Here is a 17,147-nt window from a genome sequence, read left to right as displayed (position 1 = left end):
AAGGACGTAACAATTTTGGTGGATTTTAATCTCCATTTTTTAAAAGCCATAACTTTTTTATTTTTCCGTTGACAGGGCCGTATAAGGGCTTGTTTTTTTGCGTGGCGAACTGTAGTTTTTATCGGTGCCATTTTTGGGTACATAGGTTATATTGTAAAGCTTTTATTATTTGTTTATTGATCGCAGGGGAAGAAAACGCATAAATTATGTGATACATTTTTGAGGGTTTTTATTTTTTTAGGTTTTTCCACTTTGCTGCAATTAAAACCCTTTTTTTGGAAATCTGTTTTTTTTTCTAAATCGCTGAATTCAAAGTCCTATAACTTTTTTATTTTTCCATGGATGGAGCTCTGTGAGGGCTTAGATTTTGTGAGACAAACTGTAATTTTTATTGGTACCATTTTGGGGTACATATGGCTTTTTTGATCACTTTTATTGTGTTTTTTGGGAGGCAAATGATAAAAATTAGCATTTTGCCTCAGTTTTTTAGCATTTTTTTAATGCTGTTTGCTGTGCAGGATAAAAAGCGTGTTCCACTTATTGTATGTGTCGTTATGGACACGGCGATACCTAATACGTGGGATATTTCTGAACTTTTTTATGCTATATGAGAAAAAGCCCAAAAAGGTGTTTTTTTACATTTGTTTACATTTTTATTTTTTGTACATTATTTTGATCTTTTTTTTACAGTATTTGTGTCCCTCTGAGGGACTTACAAAATACCAACTCTGATCGCTATGATAAGGCATTGCAGGACTTCTCTCCTGCAATGCCTTATCACTTATTACAGTGATCATAGGCAATGGCAATATAGAACCCCGGCATCTGGCATCCCGTTGCCATGGCAACCAGCTGGGCTCTCTGTGATTATATTGCAAGAGCCTGATAACATCACAGATCTACATAGATCGCGGCAGGGAAGGGGTTAACAACAAGCATCTCTGAAGCAGCCCCGCTGTTGCAGCGGGAGGCCGTCTATCAGTGACAGCTAGCTCCTAGATCGCTTATGATCTTGCGCTATCCACATGACGTAAGGCTACATCCAGTGGAGGGAAGTGCCCTGCTGCCATGACGTACCCTTACGTCATATCGAGTGAAGGGGTTAAAAAACGAAGAAAAAAATTACACATAGAAAATGTACCTGTTTTCTTTCCAACCACTGGAGCTGTGATTGCTGCTGTAACTTCGCCTTCATCTACTGTTGGTGATGGAACAGCTGTAGAGTAAAATGTATTAAGTATTGTTTACTTTGTAAGAAAATGATACTTTGGTAAAAGTCAATATTGTACCCTATAACATCCTAGGAATGTTTAGGGTTGCTTAAACACTAAAATATCCTGAATAGAATTAAAAAATAGCCAATACGGATATTAAATATAGAATGTTCTATTTTGGACTTAAGAGTGATGTATAAAAATTATCCCCAATGAGCTTTACAGCTTTTTCATTTGCATAAAACTACTAGTTAAGACTTATAGCAACATGCATTCATTCAAATATCTGTATACTGTTAATAATAATCAGAATTGTCTAATTCATTTTGTGCTCTGCAACTGTAATTTTAATACAAGAATCTCTTAGTTCTCTAATGTTCAATGGTTATTGAGATGTTCTGTCTAGAATCAATTACATGAATTACTAGCAGTTGTTTATTTATTTAAGTGACCATTTTGAATGATTTTATCCTACCTTCTCCAGGTGATGGCTCCTTCGCTGGTGTGGACACAGGTGAAGGCTTAGCTTTTTCTGGAACTTTAAAAATATTATCGGTGATTAATCATGATATTATTATTGGTTCATTGAAATCCAGATTCTAAAAATGTATCCTGCTTGAACTGTTAAAGAAGCAAAACATCTTAAAATATTAAGTATGCAGCTATTAAAGTTAGGTGTCGACAACTTTGATATTACAATTATATATTCAAAATAAAATTTCAAAGACATATTAGTGAAGATGATTTTTCTCCAAGTGAAACAAGATAATGGTTAGAGTCACCATAGTAATTGTATAGTGTTTTATTGGAAAATAGTTAATTGATTCGCATATATTAATTAAAGCAAATTGTCCACTTAGAAGAGAATCCCAAAAGGAATGTACCTTTGACTGGTTGAACTTCTGGTTTAGCTTCTTCCTTCTTCACAGTTGGAGTTACCTCTGGTAACTTTTTCTTCTGGACTTCAGGAACTTAAAAATAGTATTGATGTTTTACAAGCAAGGCCGATGGAGATATTTAAATCAAGAAGCATTCTTAATGGTGGAAGATTGATATAATGAAGTAACGTCGCTACAAGTAACATTTCTAAGATCCATTTAAGATTTATTTGAAATACATTACAAGACAAAATACCACAACAAAGTACAGTACACAACATATTAATGATTTATCATTAACAAGACAATGCTAGTTACCTTCAGGTTTTTTAATCTTCTCTACAGGAGTTTCAGGTTTTTTCAGCTTCTCTGCTTCTTTTCCTACAGGAGGCTCAGCTTCCTTTTTGACTGGTTTTAAAACTTTAAGACAGATAACTTTTTTTACTCTGGGGTCCTTAAGATATGGTTTGTGAAGAAAATTTCAAATTGACACATAAAGCATTTCCAAGCATGTACTACAGTAAACTAAGCGCCATTAAGAATTACATAGGACAGACAATTGTACAATGATACAGAGCTGAATTATTTAAAAAAATATATATATTTTTTGTGTTTTTGTTTAATTTTGTAATTTTTTTGCAGCAGGATTATTTTAGGAAGCTTGATCGTGTGAACTGCAGCTTGCTAGCTATTTAACGCCATCCCAGTTAGCTTTGACTATTAGTAAGTTGTAATGCTATAATTTACTATTGCAAATTAAAAAGATTTGATTGCTTTTTAGAGCACAGCCAATTAATTTATCAAATTATCAAAATTTTGTTAGATGCATTATAGCTGAAAAATTGAGAAATTAATCAATTTGCCTTGATATATTTTGTTATACAATTTAACAGTTAGCTACAACTTTACATAAAATGTTATGTTTTAGTAGCAAGATTGTACTATGTTTTAGCTGAATGTTCTAATAAATATACAACTATACCTTTCTGAAAACTAACTTCATCCTTTTTTGGAGGTGTAATCTCGGGTTTAGGTTTACGGATAAGTTTCTTTTCAGGTTCAGGTACTTCAAAAAGATATAATTTAATTTCTTACTCTTAGGAATGTAAATTAATTTGAAACGTGTATGATTTGTAGTACAAGTTATTGGTCTCTGGCACTCTCTGCCAATATAACAGAATTTTTCTTACTTACCGTAAAATCCATTTCTTGGTACATTTATCGGGGACACAACAAAACCTTAGGCATAACTCCTGCCACTAGGAGTTGGACACTAAGCAAATAAGGGTTAGTCCCTTCTACTAGCTATTGCAGGCTACTGCAGGCACTGAGCTAAATCAGTTTGTGCATAAGCAGTAGGAGAGGATAAATTAACACATGAAGTAAATCAAAATAGATCATAAGCAGAGAACAAATAATTTTAGGTAAAAACCAAGAGGGAAACAAAGAGGGACCAGGACTCAAACAGCCTTCAGGAGGGTTATAGAAGGCAAGTAGTGGAGGTGCTGCCAACCAGAAAGTACTACAGTTACTCCTCCTTTAAAAGAGGGTAATAAGAACAGACACTGCTTGTCATCACTGCACAGTCATGTCCAATACAGAGACTCAAAGTACGACAGTTACTCCTACCACGGGAGAGGATAAAGGGGTGAACAATGGCCATCAAAATTATGCAGTCATGTTCAATACAGAGAATAACAGTACTACAATTACTCCTCCTAAGGAAGGGGGTAATGAAAATGGGCACTGCTTGCAATAACTGTGTAATAATTCCACTTCCTTCAGCATGTCAATAGGAGGTCCTGCCTCGCACTATGGCCTGTATAGGCCTAAAATCTTGGACTTCAATTACAGGACCTGGCACGGCCAGACAAAGTCCTAGCCTGGTCAGAGGGAGCCCTGTCTACAGTATCATGTATATTAGAGGCGTGACACTGTGGGCATCAGTGTTATAATGTTAATCAGCGTCCTTCCACCTTAACAAAGCTTGTGAGGGCCCAGAGGCCAGGATACAAACCAGCAGTGCTGATCCGGCCAGAGATGCTGGGCACAGTGCTAAGGCACACAGAGTCCCTGGGAAGTGTAAAACTGGGAACAGGTGTGGAGCGCTCTGCCCCAGCACAGGTATGTACGAGTGGGTGGCTTCATAGAGAAATGGTGTACATGACTAGCAACAGAGCTAGTATGGTTGGCAGACCATGAGAGCAGTCCAGGGACTGCTGGAGGTGGCATGGGGCCAATGGCCGTGGTGAAGGGTGGCAGCAAAAGAGGGGATTGCGAAGGGGAAAGCAATGAGAGTGTGGAAGATAAGGGGGACCAGGGCCATTCTTACTTAGTCCTATTTACTCACCTCATCTTTATCCTCCTTGCTTTGGCTCCCTCAGGGCACAGGCAGGGTCACCATTTCTGCAATTATCACTTAGTGGTAACAGATCACTGGATATGGGGGAGCATTTACGAATCTCAGGTAACCCCATGGCTGGTGGGAAGTGGATTAGATAGTGCTGCTTTGTTCCACTTTGTCTTCTTGTAGATGAGAGTAACAGCATGTCTAATGCATCACTGTTCACTTTTCCAGCTTAGGGACAATTAAGGAAGTTAGCTCATCCCTGATTCCCACTTAGAAAGGTAAAGGTAAAATAATAAAAGCAGATAAGTCCTGCAAAGTAGGAGATCTGCTTCTTACAGCCACTAAGCTAAAACTGATTTAGTTCAGTGCCTGCAGGAGGGGTATTAGCTGGACTAATTCTTTCTTTGCTTAGTGTCTGCCTCCAAGTAGCAGGAGCTATACAAAAGGTCTTGCTGTGTCCACCAATGTCACAGACGAGAAATATTGTTTGTTCTGTCAATTAAAAAATATTTTTCTACATAACTTTAAAATATGCTGCGTCTTTTATAATAATGTTCTTTTAGGTACTACACTATGGTCCTAAATGAACTATACTAACTGAATGTATCTATTTTTAGACAAATAAGAACAAATATTTAAAACTATGACTAACATAACAGTTAAAAAGAACATAACCAACATAAAGTAGAACATTAAAATACACAAAAAGATGTAGAGAAGCAAAGTATATTTGTGTACTTCATAAGAACACAACTAACACTAGCTAGGTTTTTTTTTTGCACTCTTCTTTATGTAGTGTGAAGAGTTGCTATACCTTGAGCTGGCTTAGGTTCTACTTTCTCAGGTGGGGATGGTTTTCCAGGTACAATCTTCTTTTTGTCTTCTGGTGCTTGAAGAAAATAATAGGATGTTTACTGATCTTGTAATTCTAACAATCCGATCTGATATATTAATTAGAATATCCTGTTTTGATGCAAGGCAAGAATATTGATAATGCATAGCATAGCACATTACATAGACTAAATTAACCCTTTCTAATCCAATTTATATCCTGGTTTTCCTAGGGGGCTTACTCTTTTTCTGCGCTATATGCTGGCTAAAGCCAGTACTGCATGAGGTGACATGTTGGATAGGCTCCGATGGCAGAGAGGCTGGCAATATACAGTAAGAGAACTCTGACAGATGTCTAGCAACCTCGGAGCTGTACAGCCTTAAATCATAATGTCTTCAGTGGTCAGACAGTGGATTAGAAAGGGTTAACATATTTTGAAAAAACATATGGAACTGAGTTTGATGATATGACAACAGCTGTTTAATAAACTGGCATGAAAAATATGCTAATGAATTATATCATGGTTCTGAATGATTAGAAAAGATGATCACAAAGCCTGGATGAAATGGAACATTCACAAACATACAGGTTAAAAACAGTATACAGTATGAACTTCTTGTGAAATGTGAACACCATGCTAGATTTGCATTCCTGTGACGATGGACAAGAATGGAAATGGTGGTATATTGCAGTGATAAACATTCCTAATACCTCTTATTTCCTTTGTCTCCTCTTTTATCAAGGGAGAAGGTGTCTCAATGGTTCTCTCCTCAGATTCATATTCTTTAGAGAACATAATATAGTATTTCAACAGGGTTAAACCGACTCAACTACAAGTTTTTGTAGTATATGGAGCAACAAAGATATTTTTGATGAATTTATAACTGACAATCAACATGATGAACAAACACACTGATAAACATCGGACAGCCAGATATATACATAGACAAAGACAAATGAGAAGATGAAGGGTTTTGAAAGAGATACTCATAGGGTTCTTGTTTGACAGACACCCTGAAGATATTGTTGGAGATGTGGAGCGTTTCTTTTCAAATGATACCATTTGTTATAAAAAAATATATTCTTGCCAAACCTGATTACAATCTATACATTTTAAGTTCAATTCTGTTTTTCATTCCATAAGTAACATTAGACCATGGATGATTTAACTTATTTTCAGTTATAAAATAAGGAAAAGGGCTGGAATGTTCTGATAGATGAAATGATGGATGCTGATGATGGATACATTTAGCTATACCTTCACTTTCTAGTTCAAACTCTTCTTCTTCTTCTTCTTGTTCTTCCTCATCAGATATATATACAGGTATTTCCTCTGGTGTTGTAATTGTTTTTTGTAAGACCTCTGGCGCTTTGAAAATATCACAGTGATACAATTTAGGGTTCTATTTTTAATAGTGCTACGTAGATTCAATGTAAAACACTAATAGCATAGCTAAATACCTGTCAAAGGCGGGGCTTTAATGTATGTTTTCTCCCCCGTTTCAGTAGGCACTTTAAGAGATATTTAGGTTTATTGAGTCTGTGGTATAGTTAATAAATATAATTTACATAAATTCTATTTTAATTTATATACCTGAATCAGGAACAACTGATCGTTTAGAAATGTGGACAGATGTTTTCTCTTCAACAATTTTTTTCTGCCTTGCTTCTGACACTTTAAGAATAATTATTTTAATATTATTTTTATGTTCATTAATTTTTCGTTTTTTAACAAAGTAGACAAATAATAATGGTGCTTAAACAGCTAACTCTTCCAGGAACCCATGGATGAATTTTTTTCATGTAAAATTGTATCATAATATAAATCTTTCCAAACTGAAGTGGTGGAGGTTTGCTTTTTTTTTCTTTTTAACTGTTCTATTAATATATAAAGAGGTAGACAAAAAAGCAATATACCTTTTACTGGAGGTGCTACATCTTTTTTAGGAACTGTAACACGCTTTTTGTCTTCTATGATGGGTGTCTTTGTTAGCACGGCAGGTTCTTAAAAGACATTAATAAGACATAAGTATTGTGAAAATAGACAGAAGGCAACAAGGTACAAAATAAACACAAAATAAGAAGGGAATACTTCCCCTGTTCAGACAGAAGACATTTATAACAAAGCCTAAACAATGAACACTTATGTACCTTCCAAGGGTGAAACAATCACTTTTTTAGGTTCATCCGTTGACTTATCCTCTGGGGTAGGCTTTGTAACTACTTCCACTAGTTGTGAAGATATTAGTCTTACTTCAGTACATGTAATAAGTTAACAACACACATAAAGACATATAAACAAGTGTGACAGTATGAAAATATACCTGCAGCAGGAACTGCAGCTTCCTTTTTGGGAACTTGTACAACTTTTTTCTCTTCTGTTACTGCTCTCTTACTTGTAGGTACAGCAGGCACAGGTTCTTTAAAGATATTAGTTTAGCATTAATTCTTTGTCCAAAAAGATATACACACTACACATAGACACTTATGTACACTTATTGTTCCACAGATGGAACAATCATTTTTTTAGGTTCAACCACTTGTTTATCCTCTAAGATGGGCTTTGTAACAACGTCCACTAATTGTAAAGATATTAGTTTTACTTCATTACACGTAAAATGTTAACAACACACATAAAGACATCTAAACAAGTATGACAGTATGAAGATATATACCTGCAGCAGGAACTGCAGCTTCCTTTTTGGAAACTTGTATATCTTTTTTCTCTTCTGTTACTGCTCTTTTACTAGTAGGTACAGCAGGCACAGGTTCTTTAAAGATATTAGTTGGGCATTAATGCTTTGTCCAAAAAGATACATACACCCTATATAGAAACTTATGTACCTTTCATGGGTGGAACAATCAGTTTTTTAGGTTCAATCACTGGCATATCCTCTGGGGTAGGCTTTTTAACAACTTCCACTAATTGTAAAGATATTAGTTTTAATTCAGTACTTGTAAAATGTTAACAACACACATAAAGACATATAAACAAGTGTGACGGTATGATGATATACCTGCAACAGGAACTGCAGCTTCTTTTTTGGGAACTCGTACAACTTTTTTCTCTTCTGTTACTGCCCTCTTACTAGTAGGTACAGCAGGCACAGGTTCTTTAAAAATATTAGTTGGGCTTTAATACTTTGCCAAAAAGATATTCACACATTATATATATGCAGTGACAAATTAATATACCTTCTGTAGGTGGCTGAACTTCTTTTTTAGGAACAACATGAGCTTTTTCTTTAGGAGTTATTGGCTTTGGCAGTTCCACTGTTATAAAGACAATAATTTCTTTTTAGACAATAACTATTTCTAAGGCTCCTCAATTTGCTACACAAAATGGATTATAAGACAGGTGGTCAAATATATTAGTATAGCTTTCTCTATGAAAAGGGTTTTTAAAGTAATCGATTCTTCTTGGTTTCAAATGTTAGACTTAAAATGTAACTGATTTGTGGGATGCTCCATCGATTTACCTTTCTCTGTAGATATAACTTCCTTTATGGGCTCAGAAATGGTTTGCTTGTCTTTGAATGTAAGCTGACTTGGTAACACTTAAAAGATATTAGTTTGCAATTAGACTAAGAATTTTCCAATTTTTGCACTTGGTAATTCGTCATACTGCCAGAAGATAACAGTAATTATCGTATATACCTTCTTCTTTGGACATTACTTGCTTCTTGGTGATGTTTGTCTTGTCTTCAAATGGTAGTCTTTTTGGGTGATCCACAGCTTTAAAGATATTAGTTTGTTTTATTATTTAAAAGTAATTTAGTGTTAATAAATGAGTGCAACTAGGAGTCACAGATCTTGATACCTTTTGTGTGGAAATCAACGTCTTTTTCAGATTGTGGAATGGTAATCTGTGTCTCTTCTTCATGTTTCTGAATCTTTGGACCAGACTTTTCTTTAAAGATATTAATTTGGTATTAGAATATTCCCTCAGATAACTAAATAATAAAAATGGAATATCAAGATTGATATTCTACCTTCAATATGATATTTGGCATCTCTACTATACATATGTTCAGCAATCTGTGACTTCTCTTCCAAAGTCAGATTCTCCAGGACCTCTACTTCTAAAGATATAACTTAGTATTAGTAAATTAAAATTCAATTATTATTTGGAGTACTGCCTACTGATCTCTTAAAATAATCAAAATACCTTCAATGTAGGTATCAGCTCTTCTTGTTGCAGGAGACAGTATTTTATTCTCATGAGCCTGTCTTTTATGTGCAGCTGTCATTGAAGATATTAGTTCAAAATTAGCATTTTGCTTTGCATTTTTTGAGTTTTGTGACTTGAAGTGCATTTGATATGTAAATGCAAAATAATAATTGGCTAGTGAGAATTATTATATATATTATACCTTGCTTGTGAAAGACAACTTTGTTTTGGGATACAGCCATTTCTGGCATCCTTTGAGGCATGACCTTCTCTTGGATCACAACCAATATAAGTATACCTCATTATAATGTCAATATAATTTACTGTAAACCATCTTTTTTTGGTTGATTTGTAGGAAAGATTATATTGTATTATGTTTTACCTTCCACTTGGGAAGAATCTTCTCTCTCAGTTACAGTAATAGTTGGCTTGTCTTCAGTGATAAGTCTTTTTCTGACATCTATTAAATAAATTATCTAAAAATTAGTATTTTGCTTTTTGAGCGAACATTTTTGAATTGATTAATTTATGATTATAAGGTGCTATGTGTTATAGCATATGGAACCTTCTTTGTGAAGGCCAAATTCATTTTTAGGTTTAGTAATTTGTGACATTTCCATTTTCTTGCTCTCGGCTAATTTAAATACATTATATTAAAATAACATTAAAGTTAAATCTTGTTTTATTTTCTGTATTGAATAACTTAAAAAAATTCAATAAAAACATTGTTTACAAAAAATAGCATTATTTTACTACAGCAAATCTTTTCATGATTTTTATTTTAATTGTAAGAAAAAGTGTTTTACCTTCCACTTGGGAAGTATCATCTTTCTTTGTTACAATGATTTTTGGTTGCGATTCAAGGATATGCTTTTTTGTGCCATCTATCAAAAAGGATATCAGCTAAAATTAACAATTTGCTTTTAAGCTAATATTTTTTGCTTCATGACTTAAAGGTTGTAGTAGAATGTATATGTTATGATTATGATACCTTCCTTATGAAGGTCAGTTTCTATTTTAGGTATAATCCTTTCTGGCGTGTCCTGAGGGATCAGTCTATCATGAGTCTCAACTAATTTAAATATATTAACATCTAATTATATTATATTATAGTTTAGCGATTGATATAGTTATAGAAAGAACAATACTGTCTTTTACCATTCAAATGCAAGCTGTCTTCTCTCAGTAACACAAAATTTAGGGGTTTCTCTAGTGATATGCCTCTTTGCAGCCTTTATCAAATAAAATACATTACCTAAAATGTTGTATTTTGTCTTTGAGTAAATCATTTTATTTTGTGGAATGGAAAGGTTTGGCTACACCAAAATGTTAACATAAAGCTCTTTTTTTTATTCTTATTTTAACAATTTCTACAATTCTGCAATGAATGGAGGTTTTGAATAAAATGATTCAAGGATTAACTACTGTATATACCTGCTTTGCCGAAAACAACTCCATCTTCAGTTACAGGAGGTTTCAGAGCTTCATTGGAAGTTACTCTTTGTGGGACATCTAGTAATTTAAATATATTATTTTATAGGTTTAAGTCTACAGAATTAATAATGTTGTTGATGTTTTAATGAATGGATGATAAGAGTATTTGAAATGCTAGGTTATACCTTCTACCTGAGAGTCAAATTCTTGCATAGAAACACTAATTTGTAGCTTCTCTTTTGGTATCAGAGGTTTTTGAACATCTATAAATTCCAAATTTTAATATTTATTAGTGCTCTCTAGATTGACAACAAGTATTACTTACATGTTACTGCTATACAATAGTAAACATTTTTGAATGGATGCACTTTGGTGATTAAATATTAACAGAAATCTCTATTCTTGCCAAATAGTTTACATTATATCAGGCAAGAGAAATGTTTCTGGACAGAAACAAGTAGATTTTCATTTACTCACAGGAAAAATATTTTGAAAATATGGAAAACTTGAAAGACTAGATTTTATAGTTACACAAATTTTCAGATATATATTCAAGGTTTTTGTTGTGATGTACTGTATACAGTCATTTCTAGCATTCCTTGAGGGATGACTTTTTCTGGGCTTACAACTAATTAAATATCATTACAGTTTACAGTAAGAAAGATTGCATTGGATTGTATTTAACCTTCCGCTTTGGAAGTATCTTCTCTTTTAATTACAGTATTATTTGGTCTGTCTTTAGTGAAAGGTCTCTTATTTAAGCACATTATTTTCACATTATATTTATTTAAATGTATTTAATTTGTAGTGTTAATAATAACGATTGTTTACTAGAATGAATGTTACACAATAATTGGCATATACTATGATAATTAATGACCAAAGCAATAAGAATATACCTTCTTCATAAGAGGTCATTTCGCTTTTAGAAATTGCAATTTGGGGTTTCTTTCTAGTGGTCACTTTTTCTGGGACCCTTTCTATTTAAAGATAGTCAAATGTTAGCATGTCCTCACAAATAAATAATGTCTAAATAAAATAAGCTACTGGTAGATATATGATGATGTACCTTCTATGTGGGAAGAAGTTTCTCTTCTAGAAATTTGTGTTTTCTCCTTAGCTGTTGGTTTCTTTGGAAGTTCTTCTAATCATGAAGATATTAGTTTAATATTAGTATAAAAAGTTTAGTATAAATTCGGTGAGCAAAATCAGACTGACAGTATACCTGAGGATTATCTAATAACTGCAATAAAGCTATGACAATGAACAAAGCAATAAAAATATACCTTCTTCATCAGAGGTAATTTCGTTTTTAGAACTTGAAAGTTGGGGTTTCTTTGCACTGGTAATGTTTTCTGGGACCCTTTCTATTTTAAAGATAGTCTAATGTTAGCATGTCCTCACAAATAAGTAATATCTAAATAAAATAAGCTACTGGTAGATATATGATGATGTACCTTCTATGTGAGAAGAAGTTTCTCTTCTAGAAATTTGTGTTTTCTCCTTGGCTTTAGGTTTCTTTGATAGTTCTTCTAATCATGAAGATATTAGTTTATTATTAGTATAAAAAGTTTAGTATAAATTTGGTCTGCAAAATTAAACTGACAATATCCCTTCTGTAGTAAGTGCAACTTCATGTTTGTGGAGTTTACTCCACACGTTTTCTTCTGGTATTCTTGTTCTTGGATGTTCCATTTCTTTAAAGATATTAGTCAGTAGCTAAGTAACATACTAAGTGGAGGGCAACACACATAAGATTTAATATCTATAAGACTTAGAAAGATATTAGTCAGTAGCTAAGTAAAATGCTAAGTGGAGGCAACACTTATAAAATGTAATATCTATAACACTAAGATGTTACAACAAGATGTTAGAAATTCCAAAGCTGTTTACCTTCTACAGGAGAGGCTTTTTTCTGTTCAGTAACTATTAGATGCTCCTCTTCTATTTGAAGTGCTTTTCGCTTCTCTGGTTCTTTAAAATATATACATATATTTAATTTGTTTATATTTAAATATCTATTTATTATAGGCTAATTCTATTTTATGCTTTACAGTAGACATACCAGCCATGTAAATATATTCTTTTTCAAGAACATCGGCAGTGATTTCTTCTTCGTCCTCTGACCACTCGGGTTCTTTGAAAAATGTTAATCTTAGTTTAGTTACTTTGAAATTCTCAAAGTAAATCATTAACAGTACTTTATTATGTTAGATGCACAACATTTTCTTTTTGATAAAGGCCTGGAAAACAAGTGAGTCCTTGCAGATATACTATGGCTTAATAACTATCTTTAGCACTATACATATTTGGATGAAGCAGTTTTTTTTTACATTGTTGTTTTTAGGCATTACAATTCCTTTCTCATATTACAATATTTTCCTTTCATACCATATTATAAATATGTATTCTATAATTCCATACATCTACATAGGATACTAGTTTTGTTTCAATCATTTATTGATATTAATTACCAAAATAACTTTAGGAAATGCTAAAGTAAAAATGTTCTCTGTCTAAATTTATTTTTAGAAACTTCTGATTATTACATGTTGAGCTCTTAAATATCATTGTATGACAGTCCAACAGTGACAGTTTACCTTTGTACTAAACATCTAAGCCATTTCTTAGAGTCCTGTTTCCTAGGACTATACAACTACAGTTTCTCAATAGAATTATCGGGCAGCACATTCCTAGCAACCTGCCTATCTATAATTACTCAGCTTTTCAGAAAAATAAGCACTGGACCGAGGACAGTAGAGGCTCATTGAGACCTTTTTTTCTCCTGCTATCTCATTATTGTAAAAATTTGGTGGAACACTTGTTTGTCAGCTAATATACCTCTGAGTCTTGGCCTCGTTTCCTTTTTAGGCCTTATGATATCTTTGTCTTCGGCCATCTTTACAGGCATCTCAGGAACTTCAAAGATATTAGTAAGACCACAAGTTAGTATTTTCTCCCAACAATGGAATATAATACAGATATTGTGGAATCCATGTTATCTACCTTTGATTTGATGAACTAATTCTTTCTTGGAAACAATCTGTTGAGGCTTCTCTTCTGCCTTTTTGGATACCTCTGTTATTAAACAGATAGTGCTTTTGTGATCTACAGTGTCATTAACTAAAAGTAAAGACTTACTATCCCACCAACTAGTCTTACTACAATTGTAGATATACCTTTAATAGTGGACTTAGTTTCTTTCTTAACCTTTAGTACTTTTTCTTCTGGAGCCAATTTCTTAGAAGCCTCAGGAGCTTTAAAGAGATTAGTAATAACTTTACAGTTAGCATTAACTTTAACCCTTTCTAAGACACTAATTACCAAAAAAACCCTCTACCTTCCACATGATGAACTACTTCTTTGGTGACAGCTTTTGTTATTTTTTCTTCTGCCTTTCTTGAAACATCTGTCACTTAAAGATATTAGTAAAATTTAGTTTAAACAGGGTAATCACTAATTTCTAGCTTAATTCTAGGCACTGAAAAATGATATACCTTTAGAAGGAGGAGCTGTTTTAGTAGGAATTGAATGAGGAGGCTTTCCTTCTTCGGCAGTATAAGGAGGTTTTATTATTTCTTTAAAAGAAATACATTGCATTCAGCAATTCATGTAGCATCAAATGCACATTATAGTCCATTTTAAGAATTTAAGTTTATCTACCTTCAGTTGCTATTATCTCTGGAGGAGACACAATGTGTATTTTTTCTTCCTCTCTCCTTAGTAATTCTATTGTTAAAAGAGTAGTACAATTTTAGAGTGTACATAAATTTTCAGATAGCCTAAGTATTAGTTTTATTATTAAAGCATTATACCTTCAACAGGGGGAACTGCCTTTATTTGGGAGTCTGTAGTCTCAATTTTTTCTCCTAAAGGAAATTTTAAAGGAAATTAAATTGTATAAGGAAATGTTAGAAAAATAACTGTTTAATATAAAAACTGTTATGGGGAGATCTATAGTTAGTCCATATAACAAAGTTATATATACCTCGTGGACCGATAGTAACTTTTTTGGGAAGTGAATAAGGCAACTTCTCTTCTTGAAGATGTTCTTCAATAATTTCAGGCACTTTAAAGATATTAGTAAGTACATAAGTTAGTATGTCCTCCCAGCCATAGAATATCTTGAAGATATAGAAGAATCCATGTCATCTACCTTTGACTTGATGAACTAATTCCTTCTTGGAAACAATCTCTTGAGACTTCTCGTCTGCCTTTTTGGATACCTCTGTTATTAAACAGATAGTGCTTTTGTGATCCACAGTGTCATTAACTAAAAGTAAGGATTTTTTATCCCACCTGCTAGTTTTACTACAATTGTGAATATACCTTTAATAGTGGGCTTAGTTTCTTTCTTAACCTTTAGCACTTTTTCTTCTGGAGCCAATTTCTTAGAAGCCTCAGGAGCTTTAAAGAGATTAGTAATACTTTACAGTTAGTATCAGCTTTCACCCTTGCTAAAAGACTAATTTAGCCAATAAAACTCTACCTTCCACAGGATGAACTACTTCTTTGGTGACAACTTTTGTTATTTTTTCTTCTGTCTTTCTTGAAACATCTGTCACTTAAAGATATTAGTAAAGTTTTAGTTTAAACAGGGTTTTCACTAATTTCTAACATAACTCAGGCCACTGGAAAACAATATACCTTTGGAAGAAGGAGCAACTTTAGTAGGAATTGAATGAGGAGGCTTTCCTTCTTCAGTAGAATAGGGAGGTTTTATAATTTCTTTAAAAGAAATACATTGCATTCAGCAATGCATGTAGCATCAAATGTACATCATGGTCTATTTTAAGAATTTAAGCTTAAATACCTTCAGTTGCTATTATTTCTGGAGGAGACACGATGTGCATTTTATGTTCCTCTCTCTTGAGTAATTCTATTGTTAAAAAGTAGTACCATTTTAGAATGTACATAACATTTCAGGTAACCTAAGAACTAGTTTTATTATTAAAGCAATACCTTCAACAGGGGGAACTGGCTTGCTTTTGGAGGCTGTAGCCTCAATTTTTTCTCCTAAAGTCAATTTTAAAGGAAATTAAATTGTACAAGGTAAAAGATAGAAAAATATCTATATAATATAAACACTATTATGGGCAGATCTAAAGTTAACTCCATATAACAAAGTTATCTATACCTTGTGGGCCGACAGTAACTTTTTTGGGAAGTGAATAAGGCAACTTCTCTTCTTGAAGATGTTCTTCGATAATTTCAGGCACTTTAAAGATATTAGTAAGTGGATAAATTAGTATGTTCTCTCAGCCATAGAATATCTTGTAGATGTTGTAGAATCCATGTTATCTACCTTGGACTTGATGAACTAATTCTTTCTTGGAAACAATCTGTTGAGGCTTCTCTTCTGCCTTTTTGGATACCTCTGTTATTAAACAAATAGTGCTTTTGTGATCTACAGTCTCATTAACTAAAAGTAACGACTTATTATCCCACCTACTAGTCCTACTACAATTGTGACTATACCTTTAATGGTGGGCTTAGTTTCTTTCTTAACCTTTAGTACTTTTTCTTCTGGAGCCAATTTCTTAGAAGCCTCAGGAGCTTTAAAGAGATTAGTAATTACTTTACAGTTAGCATCAGCTTTCACCCTTGCTACAACACTAATTTAGCCAATAAAACTCTACCTTCCACATGAGAAACTACTTCTTTGGTGACCGTTTTTGTTATTTTTTCTTCTGTCTTTCTTGAAACATCTGTCGCTTAAAGATATTAGTAACGTTTTAGTTTAAACAGGGTAATCACTAATGTCTAACTTAACTCTAGCCACTGGAAAATAATATACCTTTGGAAGAAGGAGCAACTTTAGTAGGAATTGAATGAGGAGGCTTTCCTTCTTCAGTAGAATAGGGAGGTTTTACAATTTCTTTAAAAGAAATACATTGCATTCAGCAATTCATGTAGCATCAAATGCACATTATAGTCCATTTTAACAATTTATGCTTATATACCTTCAGTTGCTATTATCTCTGGAGGAGACACAATGTGCATTTTTTCTTCCTCTTTCTTGAGTAATTCTATTGTTAAAAGTAGTACCATTTTAGAATGTACATAATATTTTAGGTAACCTAAGAACTAGTTTTATTATTAAAGTAATATACCTTCAACAGGGGGAACTGCCTTTCTTTTGGAGGCTGTAGCCTCAATTTTTTCTCCTAAAGTGAATTTTAAAGGAAATTAAATTGTACAAGGTAAAAGCTAGAAAAATACCTGTATAATATTAATACTGTTATAGGCAGATCTACAGTTAACTCCA

General features: G+C 33.3%; 2 protein-coding genes across 2 annotated transcripts in view; both read right to left on the bottom strand.

The window, feature by feature from the left end:
- The window catches only part of TTN (titin), a 266,817-nt gene that overhangs the window by 119,278 nt on the left and 130,392 nt on the right, over window positions 1-17,147 (bottom strand). Inside the window, exons 164-178 of the mRNA XM_066577800.1 lie at window positions 12,945-13,016; window positions 12,773-12,853; window positions 8,470-8,547; window positions 8,292-8,387; window positions 8,119-8,196; window positions 7,950-8,045; window positions 7,599-7,694; window positions 7,426-7,503; window positions 7,192-7,278; window positions 5,257-5,331; window positions 3,075-3,158; window positions 2,411-2,512; window positions 2,099-2,185; window positions 1,690-1,752; window positions 1,142-1,216 (exon numbers count right to left, since the gene is read on the bottom strand). Coding sequence (XP_066433897.1) covers window positions 1,142-1,216; window positions 1,690-1,752; window positions 2,099-2,185; window positions 2,411-2,512; window positions 3,075-3,158; window positions 5,257-5,331; window positions 7,192-7,278; window positions 7,426-7,503; window positions 7,599-7,694; window positions 7,950-8,045; window positions 8,119-8,196; window positions 8,292-8,387; window positions 8,470-8,547; window positions 12,773-12,853; window positions 12,945-13,016 — 1,248 coding nt within the window. The remainder of the gene's footprint in view (window positions 1-1,141; window positions 1,217-1,689; window positions 1,753-2,098; window positions 2,186-2,410; window positions 2,513-3,074; window positions 3,159-5,256; window positions 5,332-7,191; window positions 7,279-7,425; window positions 7,504-7,598; window positions 7,695-7,949; window positions 8,046-8,118; window positions 8,197-8,291; window positions 8,388-8,469; window positions 8,548-12,772; window positions 12,854-12,944; window positions 13,017-17,147) is intronic.
- Window positions 13,668-17,038, bottom strand: LOC136577392 (triadin-like). The gene is made up of 21 exons (XM_066577298.1): window positions 16,993-17,038; window positions 16,843-16,908; window positions 16,677-16,757; window positions 16,519-16,593; window positions 16,358-16,435; window positions 16,185-16,256; window positions 16,017-16,097; window positions 15,842-15,895; window positions 15,693-15,758; window positions 15,527-15,607; window positions 15,369-15,443; window positions 15,209-15,286; window positions 15,036-15,107; window positions 14,868-14,948; window positions 14,695-14,748; window positions 14,543-14,608; window positions 14,377-14,457; window positions 14,220-14,294; window positions 14,059-14,136; window positions 13,886-13,957; window positions 13,668-13,798 (listed from the first exon to the last, which is right to left on the bottom strand). The coding sequence occupies exons 2-21, from the start codon at window positions 16,880-16,882 to the stop codon at window positions 13,668-13,670; spliced, it is 1,491 nt and encodes a 496-aa protein (XP_066433395.1). The 5' UTR covers window positions 16,883-16,908; window positions 16,993-17,038.

Source organism: Eleutherodactylus coqui, chromosome 8 (assembly GCF_035609145.1).
Source record: "Eleutherodactylus coqui strain aEleCoq1 chromosome 8, aEleCoq1.hap1, whole genome shotgun sequence".
Lineage (NCBI taxonomy): Eukaryota > Metazoa > Chordata > Amphibia > Anura > Eleutherodactylidae > Eleutherodactylus > Eleutherodactylus coqui.
Note: the sequence above shows the minus strand (reverse complement) of the source record. Positions and strands in the feature narration are given on the sequence as shown.

What these genes read in the sequence shown, in the direction of transcription:
- LOC136577392 (XM_066577298.1), bottom strand. Translation starts at nt 16,882, where the DNA reads ATGCACATTGTGTCTCCTCCAGAGATAATAGCAACTGAAG. An exon ending in AGAAATAATAGCAACTGAAG is followed by an intron (nt 15,608 to 15,692) that starts GTATTTAAGCTT and finishes TTTCTTTTAAAG; the next exon opens with AAATTATAAAACCTCCCTAT. An exon ending in AACTAAGTCCACTATTAAAG is followed by an intron (nt 13,958 to 14,058) that starts GTATATCTACAA and finishes GTTTAATAACAG; the next exon opens with AGGTATCCAAAAAGGCAGAA.